General features: G+C 35.9%; 1 protein-coding gene across 1 annotated transcript; it reads left to right on the top strand.

Moving 5' to 3' along the window:
- The first annotated feature begins 4,235 nt into the window (after positions 1-4,235).
- Positions 4,236-13,475, top strand: LOC131319533 (glucomannan 4-beta-mannosyltransferase 9-like). The gene is made up of 9 exons (XM_058349820.1): positions 4,236-4,831; positions 7,803-7,901; positions 8,854-9,106; positions 9,818-9,928; positions 10,032-10,168; positions 10,471-10,584; positions 11,186-11,385; positions 12,005-12,199; positions 12,910-13,475. Exons 1-9 carry the CDS (start codon positions 4,547-4,549, stop codon positions 13,073-13,075), a joined length of 1,560 nt encoding a protein of 519 aa, XP_058205803.1. The 5' UTR covers positions 4,236-4,546; the 3' UTR covers positions 13,076-13,475.
- The last annotated feature ends 95 nt before the right edge of the window (positions 13,476-13,570 follow it).

Raw genomic sequence — 13,570 nt, 5'->3', positions numbered from 1 at the left:
GAACAACTATCTGAAATTGAAACGTTGTAGTTATCCATTGTTTCGCCCCAAATTTTCCGCTACGGCGTTCCTAGAAAATTTGGGATTCTCCATGGTAGTAAAACCAAACTATTTTTTTTTCTTTTTCTTTTTTTCCTTATAGCAGTTTATGACGAAAGCCTAAGGGAAAGAGGAATACATGACTTCTTAATGGAATCTGTGTACACAAAACTCTTATATCCTTTTGAAACACAAAGTCCTGCTTTTATAGTCTCTAGAAATAACATTTTTGGCACACAAATCAATATTTTTGGACCAGCTGATTGCTGCCTTATCTTGGCACATGAATCAACATTTTTGTTCCATTCGGTCTGGTCTTTTTTTTTTTTTTGTCCTTTGTTCACAGTCCAAGCATGAGGTGTAAGCATGTTGTGTCAAGTTTAAACCAAATGATGGCATAGTTCCCCTGCTCTCTACGGTAAATTTTTTTTTTGAACTAATAATAGGCCACATTTATTAATTGGCACACAGATCAATATTTTCGTCTTTCCAAATTCGGTGATTAAATGAACTGATCTTTGTAGTACTGTAATTGTCCCAAGCCATTTTAGACTGTCCAAAATTATCAACATTGTCCGATCAAATCCCGAGATATGTCAATTTTCTCATATCGGCACACACATTACAATAGTGAGGTTGAAGTGAAAAAAGAAAGAGATAAATAGATAAACAAGGAAATAAATAAGAAATGAAATTGTATGAACAATATTAAATAAATAAATAAATAAAAGAATTAAATAATTAAATAAAAAAAGAATTTATTTAAAAAGGAAGGGTATTTCAGATAAATAAAGGAGAAAAAATATATAAAAAAATATTCAATAAATAGAAGAGGAAAAAGATATAAAGAAAAAGAGAAAAATAAATGAATTAAATAAATAAGATAAAAGAATTAATAAATTAAATAAAAACAGAATTTAGTTAAAAGGGAGGGGTATTTCGGACTTTTGGCGTGGGACCCATGGAGTGTGTGTCGGGGGGTGGGAAAAGCAATTTGCATTTCCTAGATACAACAACCAAGCAATCATGTGTTCCTATATAAAGTATCACTTAAAAAACTCCCCAAGAAACTCACACCAATAGGTCCCGTGTAACACTTTCCTTTTCTCCATCAATGTCATCAACAAACGTACACTTTGTTAGATCATTAAACTACGTGGATATTCACAATCATGATCATAGGTTCTATCATTTGTATAATATTTAATCCATTGTCTAGCTTGACCACACACATATGGTTGCTCCTATTATATCTATTGATGATGATTATATGTTTTTATTACACATGATTCATGATCTCTTGCCCAGAACTAATACTTATGTGCTGTAATTGATAGAGAGATCTTCTATTAATTTTCTCAGGCTATTGGTGTAATGGACCTATCAAGATTCCCACCATCCTTTTTTCTCTTTAAGCATATCATATTTGTTCAATTTTAAACCAAGTAATTACTATATATTAGGAAACTTTTTTTCACTCTCTTTTGTCTTTATTCACTTGAATTTACTATCTTACCCTTTATTCGATACACTTTTTCACATATTCAAGGACAATATTGTAAATTTACGTGGATAAAAACAAAAAATGAAGCATGGAAGGTTAAAAACGGAGTGTGAAAATTATTTTCCTTACTATTATGGGGGCAAGGTTATAGGGCTGCACATGCTTGTGCAAAGAAAATCCTTTCTTGTGGTTTATCCGGTCTGTGGACAACTACCTTGCCCCCATGGGTTCCTCTCTTTCTGATGTTTAGGCATTTTTCCACCTCTTAGATTAATAAAATCTTCTCCCTTTTGTCAAAAAAAAAAAAATGGTGTTGTTTTTATTATCTGTTTTGATAACTCAGGATGAATGGAATTGGTTTTCTTTCAATGAAAAGTAATTTACCATAATAAAAAGTTTTTGTATTCCTTGTTGGCACAACAATCTAAGTGAGCTGTAAGCAACTTATACCCATTTCTATGGCCATCATTAACCACCAATAACATCATGTGTTTCCTTGTCTTAAAAACAAAAATAACTAGCACAAAGCAAGTGCTATGCGGGCGAATTGTTCTTCAGGTGTCATTGTGTAAGAAAAACCAGTGCAAAAAACAATAAATGATTTACTAATTTCTGGAATTAACAACAAGAACAAAAATTACAGAAACTGAAATATCAGACAAAACAAATTCTGTAATGAGTAAAGAATTTGCAAACCGAGGCTCGTGTTTCAGTCGGTGCTCTTTAAGACAAATTATTTTTAAGACCTCGATTTGTGGTCCAAACAAACATTTTGGAATGGAGGCAGCATTAATTCACCCTTACCCCTCAATTATGAAGTAATAGTCATATATGGCCCTTTTTTTTTTTTTTTAACACTAATTGTTAAGAACAAAAAGTCTACAAACACAACTTTAAAACACATGCATGATACATCGAACGGCTGCGGAAACAATTGTGTCTAAATAGAGTTGTGGTTTTAAAGTTGTAATTAATCCCATATATAAGTTGTGGTACATAAACATATAGATACAAAATTTGGTTTCTAGATGCTAGCTAGCAAACTGGTTAGAATGCCACACAAAAAAGAAGATAACAAAAAGAGAGAACCAAAAACTTATGGTGATCAAGGGATGCATCCAATTCTAAATTTCCTTTCCCTCTTTGTCTTTCCAGTTGGACCCAAAACTGAAAGGGACAATGAAAATACGAGACGCCATCAAATTGTCGGTGGAAGTATTAACTCCTCATGGTTAAAAGAGTTGTGTCAGTGTCACTCCATAATCGAAATTTGCAAGATTCTACTTAAAAAAATAGTGACCACAATTTGAGTATCACGGTTAGATATCACATCATATGTAAACGAGTCCGTCCAAAATATTATTATGTCGATGGCACGTGAGAGCGATTGTATTCATAATATGATGCATAAATGTGCTCAATATATAAGATTACTCCAGAGCAAAAAAAAATAAATATCAGGCCAACCTCTTTTCTTTCAGTTTCGCAACTTTTCTAGCTCTGGGTTCAAGTTAATTTACCTCATCAAAATTTGAGCTAATTAAAAATGAAGCTAGGTTACACATAGAATAGTACCCATAGAGTGTGATTTCGTTCACCCTCAACTTTATGAGGGTAACCTTAATCCATATTTAGTGAGATATATTATAGGTTTTCCGCTTAAAGGATCAGAATCGATCAGATTCAAAAAAATGATCTGTTAAGAGATATCACGAAAATGCTACCTAATTGGAGATTGAATGACTCGTCCAAATATTGGGTCTAGAACTAAATAGAGCATAATTGGAGTTTATAAATCAACTACTTACTAATATTCAATTGAGCTGAATTTTACGAGGTCTTCAATTTTATTTTTTTTGATAGGCAACAAAATTTTATTAGAAACTCGACAAAGGGCACATTTTTTTTTACAAGGTCTTCTGATTAGCGGAATGATTATTACAAAATCAACGATTTCGACTATCAAAACAAGACCCACGATATACCTCACCAAATGTGGGCATGTTTGGTGAGTGTGACTAAATTGTTCTCCATAAGAGTTAACAAAACTAGTTCCAATATTTATATGACTAATTTGTATACCAGTATTTTATTATGAGCTTATGTCCAAATATTCTAAGTTAGTATGCAAGTATTAGGAATTCAAGTAGCGGGTGGAACTAAAATTTGTAAAATATTTTGTTAATAGTACTATTTATTATTGAGTTAAATCACAAAAATATATAATATAATGAGGTCATTTTAATGGGGCTAAAAAAGAATTCCCGACCCCTGTCCCGAGTGATCACAAGAAGTACATAGCATACACTCCTTTTTTCTATCTCTTATCTATAGTATTTTTGGAGTGTGAAAATTATTGGTGAATAATACATAGTACTCCTTCTCCACTTTTCCTATGTATAAATATAAATACCATACAAATCCAAGCAAAGAGGGATTTTTGGGTGCCGAGGAGGCAGCGCATCCGGGCCGTCCATTTCGATTTTGGAGAGAGAAAGAGAAAAGAGTGCGGTGGGGTGAGAGAGGAGAGAGAATTTCAATTTAGGCCGTCCAACATATTTTTGGATGATTCGAATGCACTGCTCAGATACTACGTGAGCACGACCACGTGATACCCATCCAGCACTCAAAAATTTCTCCCAAGCAAGCTGTTTTAGTACATTAGTGAAGAGAAGAGAGAGAAGGTGGCAATATAAGCCCCACAATCCCAACTAAACCAAGATTATTTGTCTGAGAGAGAGAGAGAGCGCTCTGATCAAGTGACTGACAGTCCATCATAGGCGTAATTTTCAGAACCAAAAATCAGAGCTATCCAAATCAAAAGCAATCCCAAAAGCATCGATCACACATGATCCACACTCACAATTCGTGCTCTTTTCCAAACAGACCTTTATCATATAGCACTCCAAATTACACACAATCTCAGTAGTACTACTGCCACTAGTACTACTTGCTGTAATATTCTCTTTCGAAGCCCAAGGATAAACAAAATCCTAATTAACCATGGATAGGCTATCCTCGGGGTCGGAAAATGGAATGGCGTGGGAGCAGGGGAAGGCGCCGCTGATAGTGCCGGTGCTAAGGTTGATGGTGGTGGTGTGTTTGGCAATGTCTGTAATGCTGTTTCTGGAGAGAGTTTATATGGGGATTGTTATAGTCGGGATAAAGTTGCTGAAGAGAAAGGGAGTGAAGAAGTACAAGTGGGAGCCCATGAAGGAAGATTTGGAGCTTGGGAATGGAGCCTACCCCATGGTTCTTGTTCAAATCCCCATGTTCAATGAGAAAGAGGTTTTTCTTCTCACCCCATTTTGTTTTTTTCTACCTACCAATTATCCCGTACAGTTGCTGGAACTAAATTCGGTCTGAATACCATACCAGTAATGGTACTGTTTTTTTAGAGAGTGTCTCTTTCACGGAGCTGTTCAATCTCGCGTGTTCATTTCGGTTTTGGACGTTCCAGATTTTAATAAAATTTTTTCGGGAAAAGTTAATCACAATCAATTATTATCTGCCATAATTGATTTTCAATCCGTATAGTCTAAAAACGCTTTGGACGATTGTGATTGAACTCCGTAACTTCTTCTTTACAGAACAGCAGTAAAAAAGATTTTCTCTTTTTTTTATTGGTACAACATGTATTAATATATTTACTTATTTCTATGCTTAAAAAACTCAAAACATTAGACCAACATGAAAATACATATTATTAACATAATAATACTCTCTCCATCTCAAATTGTTTGACTATTTTGGGTAACCATGCATTTTTTATGAAAAAAATAATGCTTAACTATTTTGGTTTAAGACTTTTTATGAAAAAAAATTCTCATAAGTATATTATTTTTTATGTGTAGAATGCATGATTACCTGAAAGGTCAAGCAATTTGGAACATAGGGAATATTAGTGATTACGAAAATGATATATTATGATATAAATGAAATTATAATTTCTCAAGTACAAAAGAATTACGTAGTTATAGAATTATCTTCTAAAAATAGAAAAAAATAAAAATATATAGTATGACCAATACCATCTGGTATCGGCCGGTACATACCCATTGGTATTTTATGATATGACCGATACTGACCGGTATTTCACGAGCCGGGATAAAACTAGAGGAATGAGGTACCAATTTTACAAAACTAGCTAAACGAAACATGACCGGTACAATATGATGTTTACAATCCGGAACTACCTTACAAATGTGGGTTCCGCAAGTGAAATTATACAATAGTCCAAGAACACCCTCACGTGGTACTCCAGACCACTTTACAATCACACATTCTTGTGAGTTTTACTACTAAGTGTACAAATTCCATATAAACGTGTTGTTGTAAAGTGATCTGGAGTACCACGTGGCAGGTACTCCCAAACTATTGAATAATTACGCATTCCGCAGGAGCTATCTCTTACTGGTATGAGTCTCCTGCATCATGAGCGCATTGTTAGACCATTTGGAACACTTTAATTACTAGAGAGAATCCAAAACGATAGTGTACTACTTATAATGATTTGTTCTACATAGAAAATCTTCCCTAATGACGCGTTCTTCTAAATAAACGACATCTTGATGGATTATTTGTTTAAAGGCATTTAAACAATAGGCATTTATGTTTGACTTATAAAAAAAAAAAAAAAGGCATTTAAAACAATTAAATTAATGATCCTCCGAGTCTTTTTTGGGTTTACAGCATTTTCCTTTCAAGATGACATGTAGTAAATAAATAATTATTGCATTTAAATTTCAACGAAGGACATTTATTTTCCATATTCTCCATTAATGAATAATTTTAGAAACCAAAAAACTTCATGCTTGTTTTTTTTATAATAATAATCACAATTTAGGACACACCAAAATGTAAGAAACAGCCAACAATTTGCAAGAATAGAGGGCCATCGATGGGAAAATGTCAATTTTTTTCGAAAAAAGTGTGAAGTCTTCGCTTGAGTCTTCTGTACCACGTGTCGGTAGGGCACTTATAATGTCTCTATCGGAAGGGGTGTAAAATGAGAGAAATTTTTCAGTGCCGGGTGGGCACGGGCCATGTGGTGCCCGTGCCTCATCTCGGCCGTCCAATAAAATTTTGGACGGCCTAGATCTGTTCGGCTGTCGAGGGGTATTTTAGTCATTTCACACTTTAAAATAGCCGAACAAATCTGGGCCGTTCAAAACTTCATTGGACGGCCGAGATGGTGCACGGCACCACGTGGCCCGTGCCCACTCAGCACTGAAAAATTTCTCGTAAAATGAAGGTTGTGTCAATCAACCTTGACCTCTAAAGAGCTACATAGACTTCAATCAATTTAGAGTCGATCCTACGTCATAGGCGGGTTCGGATTCAGTCCATTTGCTCCAGACTAGTTCGGTCTATTTAGGTGCATCCGAGCCGTCCAAAAGTGTTTTGGACGACTCAAATTTAAAGAAAGTATTTTTGATTTTTTTTTTAAAAAACACATCTTTAAATCTGAGCCGTCCAAAATATTTTTGAATGGCTTGGATGCACCAAATAGACCGAACTGGTCCGGAGCAAATGGACTGGATCCGGCCCCGTCATAGGCGGCTTAAAAGATGATTTGGATTGAATTAATTACTCTTTTCCGTTCCAATTTAATAGTCTTTCATTCTATTCTAACCGGATAAAAAACTAATTATATTTTTTAACTCGGTAATAAATTTTATATTCAATATGGATCTTGTTTGATAGATCTTGATTAATTTTATAGTACAATATTTTCAAAATCACATAAAACATTATAAATTAAGATATATAATCAATTGAAAAGTGGTATGAATTTCCAAAATGGACAATTAAATTGCGGATGAAGTATTTTTAAACCCATTAGTCATTATTGAAGTTGAGTGATGTTTTTTATCAAAACATTTGAAATTGATCATTCTTTCGACCGGTGAATTTTTATTAGGTTTCAGTCGTAATTGTATTTTTTATATTTCTTTTATCAAGACAAAGATTAACTAAAAAAATTGATACGGACCAAGAACAACTTCAAAAATAAAGAATAATCAAATTCATTTAAGCCCTCAGTTCATTGGCCAGATCTTTAATTAACCAAATAAAAAAAAAAAAAAAAAGGTATCGTTTTGATGCTCACTTTATTGGCTGGGCCCGTTGGACTCACTTCCATTATTTTTTTTCGTCGATTTTTGGGGAATGTAAAGAATTTTTTTCAAACTACTGAGTTCTTGTATGAGGTAGTAACTCTCTCTCTCTCTCTCTCTCTCTCTCTCTCTGTAAACAGGTTTATCAGCTATCAATAGGAGCAGCATGTGGCCTTTCGTGGCCGTCAGATCGAATCGTAATTCAAGTTCTTGACGATTCAACAGACCCTACCTGCAAGGTTCTGTCTCTAACCCCTGTCTTCAAAAAGATTAATAGGTATTCCTGTGGACTGCGGGAATCCCCTCGATCGTCTATTTCAATAATCAATGGTCGATAATTATTAGAGACTTCAATAAATAGGAGTCTCGGTTAAAGTTTTTTTACAAATAGATTTTTAGATCATAAAGAAATTTTTTGAACGGCTACGATTACGCGGACCATACGGCAAAGAAATTCCAAAAATTCTATTTTCAGTGAATCCAAGTATACCTACCAGTAATGAGAGTTCAACTTAACATGTTTCTTTGATTTACCTTCTGGGTATCATGAGAGTCCACTCAATGGAATGAAGGGTAGTGTTGGAGTTCGCGGGCTGACCCCGTGCTCGACCTACTTTGTGATAAGAATCGTTTATTTTGTAGGAACTCTTGGCGGTAGAATTTTTTAAAAACAAAATCATCACATTGGTCTTGGATAAATAGATAGCAAGTATGTGTTATCAATAGACCGTCCATTTTTTCCAAGGCAAACGTGATTGATTTCATGGGCCGTGATAATCTGTCACGGTCAGTTCACAAAATAGACGGTTCGAATTTCATAAAATAGAGGCTGTGAAGGGACCCAAAAGGCGGCTAGGAAATTAGAACTATTTCTCTTAAACTTTCTTTACTATATTTGAAAGTGCGCGCTAACTTGCAGTCATCGAAATAAACCTATCGTGATTAAATTAACCCATAAACAATATGCATAAGGTACCAAACCACAAACATGATTGTTTGGTTTCTGATGTGGGCTTTTCTTTAATTATAAATTGTATTAATGTATCTACAACAGGGTCGTATTGGTTGTTCCATTAAGGGATTTCGGACCTCCGATACTGTTAATTAGTGTGTATACGGTCCAATATCGGCCAATATATAGCCGTATCACCTATTTCAATACCGCGATTTAAAACCCTCATATACATGCAGGAGTTGGTGGGGGTGGAGTGCAGGAGGTGGGCAAACAAAGGAATAAACATTAAGTATGAGATAAGAGACAACAGGAATGGGTACAAAGCAGGGGCCCTCCAAGATGGAATGAAACAGAGCTATGCCAAGTATTGTGACTACGTGGTAATATTTGATGCTGATTTCCAACCCGAAGCTGATTTCTTGTGGCGAACCATTCCTTATCTTGTCCACAACCCTGAACTTGCCCTTGTCCAAGCCCGCTGGAAATTTGGTAACCACTCTATTTTTTATTTTTTATTTTTTTATATTTCTCTAACATTTTTTTAGAAAACCAATTAATCTAGTTTGAACAAGTGTCGTGTCACATCACATGCTCCTATAGTTTTACTCGTGTTGTTAAACAATCCAACTCAAAGCCGATTAGCAATGAGCGGAGAGGCCGCCCAGACTTACATACTCGTTTTGGAGGAGATAATTAACCAAATAAGTCGAGGTGCTTGTTTCAAGAACGTAAAACACAATGAAAAACAGTGGGCTGTATAATTGAAAAGTAATGCTGCAAATGTTTATAACTTGGAATTTCAATCTGTTTCTTGGAACTGTGTCTGCTTAATCCTCCATAGTTCGTAGTTCCTGTTATTGGCTTATTTGCTTGATTAGCCAGTGACTAAATTTTATGAACACGGAAATACTTCGGACTTTTTTCTGGGATTGGACTAATTTGTAGACATGGTTACTTCGTTTGCATAGTTGACGTTGAATAGACATGTTAGTATTCCACATATTTGGACATATTTGTGGGCATGTTCCTCGCTAACAATCCGAGGTTGGAGCGTCGTTGATGGCAAATTCAAAGGAAACATTTTGTAACCAATGATTAATTTACACACACATTATCTATACAATTAACTTTGTGAATACATTTTTAGCTGCCGAAGTTGTGTTGGGTGAATCAATGGTTGTTGCGTTGGTGCTATTGCAGTGAATGCAGATGAGTGTTTGATGACAAGAATGCAGGAGATGTCATTGGATTACCACTTCACAGTTGAGCAGGAAGTTGGTTCAGCTACTTACGCCTTCTTCGGCTTTAATGGTATGGAAACCTATTCGATTTGATCTCTCAAGTTTCTTTCTTTCATTCATTTCCACCCTGGAATTTTGACGTTTAAGGCAATAATTTGGAAAATTTTATGAAGGGACTGCTGGTGTATGGAGGATTTCTGCACTCACTGAGGCAGGAGGATGGAAGTCCCGTACAACGGTGGAGGACATGGATCTGGCTGTAAGAGCTAGTCTTAAGGGCTGGAAATTTGTTTATGTTGGTGAGCTCAAGGTATTACTGATAGTTCTTTGCTAATATGAGTTTGTTTCCGTACATTGTACGAGTAGTGTTGCAAAACAAACCAATCCTACTCGAGCTCAACTACGTAAACAAGAAAAGTTTTAACCCTACTAGGTTCGAACATAATTTGAAGCTCGTTAAAATTTCCGAGTTCTGCTCTAATTCAACTCAATAAACTTGTTAGTATAAAAATCCCAGGGTACTCGATCTCGGCTTATGAGTAATGATACTTGTTCGATAGAGAAATGTTGGAGTAGTAAATTTTTAGCTTTGGCTATTCTCCTTGAATTCAGGTGAAGAATGAACTGCCAAGTACTTTCAAAGCCTACCGTTATCAGCAGCACAGGTGGTCCTGTGGCCCTGCCAATCTCTTCAGGAAAATGGCAATGGAAATTTTACGAAACAAGGTATGCTTCCTTTCTTTTGTTTCCTTGCACCAATCCGATCATTGTTGTGGACCAAGTAGGGGCCCACAATGGCCCAAACTGGACCGGACTGGACACAAGGAAAACTAGATGGGAGCTTGATCCGTCAGTCACTCATTATCTTTCCCTGTTCCATTCCCATCTAAATATTGGAGCCCAATATGAGAATAGAAATTTGTTTTGAAAAATTGGTCAAACGAATAAACACACAACGTGATGCAGAATAGATAACAAGAACGCGAGACATAAAGATTTTTACGTGCTTTCCCGAACCATCATCGAAGCGCAACCCAAATGAATCAGGCTTCACAAGCTGAACAATTTGTTCTTCGCCTGACAGTGCCCTCCATGTGATTTTGGTTAAAAAAGTACGGTCTACTGCTTTAAACGGAATCCATAACCAATCACACGGAGGGTGAAGTTCGCTACCATGTGAGGTGGCTAAAAGAAATCAGATTTCAAATTCGGCCCTATCATTGAATGTCCCTAACTATGAATCCTCATCACCCCAGTTGTATTGAAGCAACGCAAAAGAGTACGCGTTTTTCTGATCATTTCGTTTATATCCATTGTTCCATTGCAGAAAGTCACTCTGTGGAAGAAGCTTTATGTGATCTACAGTTTTTTCTTTGTTAGGAAGATTGTTGCCCATCTTGTCACATTCATCTTCTACTGTGTTGTTATGCCCGCAACCGTTTTGGTTCCTGAAGTTCAAGTTCCTAAATGGGGAGCTGTTTACATTCCTTCTGTCATAACTATTCTCAACGCTGTCGGAACCCCAAGGTCTGCTCTATTACTTCCTAACAAGTTTTCGTAGGCTTGGTTTCCGGTGTCTGGCATTGGTTTTTTTTTGCTTGTTCTGCATTTTATGTTTATGTTTTCCGTGCTTTCATAAGCAGAACAATGAATACTAGAAAGAAGTCATTGTTTGCCTGCTGTTTTCGAGTTTGAAATATAACATTCTAACAGCTTTCTCCAATACAAAGCATCCTTTTGACCTTAGTAGAAAAGCAGGCTGTTTTCAAAAATGTTTTTCGGAAGGAAAACTGTTTGCCAGACAAGTTTTTCGTGTTTTCTGAAAATGGACGTAACAATACCCTGCAAAATAAGAACGATTCGGAGAGGAAGCAATAAATTGGGGTTTATCAGGGCCAATACTACGAGCTTCCAGAATTCAATGAGATCTTCGTAAAGTTGATCATTGCGAGTGTTAGACACATTTGACTGGGAAGTCAAATGGCAAAAAGAAAGAGGATTCATTAGCTCGTTATGTAGTACAAATTAGTGAAATGACGGAATCTATAAAAATTCTATGGAAGGAATTCCTGGAGGACCCTATGAGAATTGCTTTTCCTTGTTTTCGAACATCTTTTTGATGAATTTGTCCGTCTGATTTTTGTAGGTCACTGCACTTATTGGTTTTTTGGGTACTTTTTGAAAATGTCATGTCCTTGCATCGGACTAAGGCGACGTTCATAGGCCTGCTTGAGGCCTCCAGAGTTAACGAATGGATCGTCACTGAAAAATTGGGGGATGCTTTCAAAATGCGAATGGCTTCCAAGGGATTCAAAAAACCTCGAATCAGAATCGGAGAAAGGTATGTTTCCATTTAATCTTGCAATTTGCTAATTCTCAGGGAGTGTTTGGATTTTTGAACTTGTGAAGAGATTTGTGAAGGAAAAAGAAAAGTTAATGGGCCATATGGGGAAAGCAAGCGGTTTCCAAAATTTATTTTCCTTTTGGAAAAGCTCGAAAAACATGATTGTTTTACGGTCATTGAAACTCAATTTATAATGAATCTTGGATAAAGAACTAATTTTCTAGGAAGAAATTTAAAATTCAAAATGGCATCCATATTTTGTCGAAACCATTTCTGCTATGAAAAAAAAAGAGTCAAGATGCGAAAACGTTTTCGTTGTTAACTTTATTCACTGAAAAGTTTTCTGTGAAAAATGATGCTAGAAATTAGTACAAGAAAGCAGGGCCTAAATGATCTTCTCTCTTTGTGGTTTCAGATAGTAGAATTGGAAGATATATTTAATGTATTTCTGTCCAAAACGGAAATACCATTCAAAAAGTCTAGGAACAAAACTTTCAGACCACTATGTTCGGAGTCGTCCGATTTATGTGTGTCGCCCACGTGCATCGAACGGCTATGAATACAGTCATGTTTTAAAGTTGTGTTTCTAGCATTGCTCTATACTATTTTGTCTAGTTGCGAACAAAACATATGGTTCGACAAAATTTCTCCTCCCAAAATTAATCCTACAAAATGTGACATTGGTTTTATTGGTTGAAATTGAGCAGACTCCATCTTCTAGAGCTAATTGTTGGGATCTATCTGTTCGTATGTGGATGCTACGATATTGCCCTTGGGAAGAACCACTACTTCCTTTACCTCTTCCTCCAATCCATGGCTTTCTTCATCGCAGGATTCGGTTATATTGGAACGTTCATCCCAAACAGCCCTTAAATTAAAACAGGACCATGACAACAAACAAGTGTGAACCATTTTCCGAAGTATGTGTTCTGATTGTCCAAAGTCTTAAATAGTTAGCTCTCACTCTTTCGTGTTGCAAGAAATCGGGTGATTCTTTTTCGCTAGGTTGGAGAAAACCAAGACTCAGCAGCCTCCTCAATGGAAGCCGACAAAAAAAGAAAAGAAAAGCAGCTCCTCAATGGAAAATAGAAACCATTGATAGAAAAGATGCTACATATTTTGTTTGTTAAGAGGAGAAGAAAGAAAGAAATAGGAGAGGGGAAATGCAAAAATGGGTTATTCCCCTTGTGTAACATAGGAGTAATTTATTGTTTGTAAATTGCAGTTCTTTGGATTTTTGTGAGGAATAAAAAGGTGGCAAATTATGGTGTCCTATGGTTATTTTCTTTCCCGAAAAAGTAGTCAGCAAATATCATCTTTACAAATTTTTGTGGCTTGTTTTAATTTTGGATGTTCAGTACCCTTTAC

The sequence above is a fragment of the Rhododendron vialii genome, chromosome 3a (assembly GCF_030253575.1).
Source record: "Rhododendron vialii isolate Sample 1 chromosome 3a, ASM3025357v1".
Lineage (NCBI taxonomy): Eukaryota > Viridiplantae > Streptophyta > Magnoliopsida > Ericales > Ericaceae > Rhododendron > Rhododendron vialii.
The sequence above is the reverse complement of the archived record's forward strand: the minus strand, read 5'-3'. Positions and strand labels throughout refer to the sequence as shown.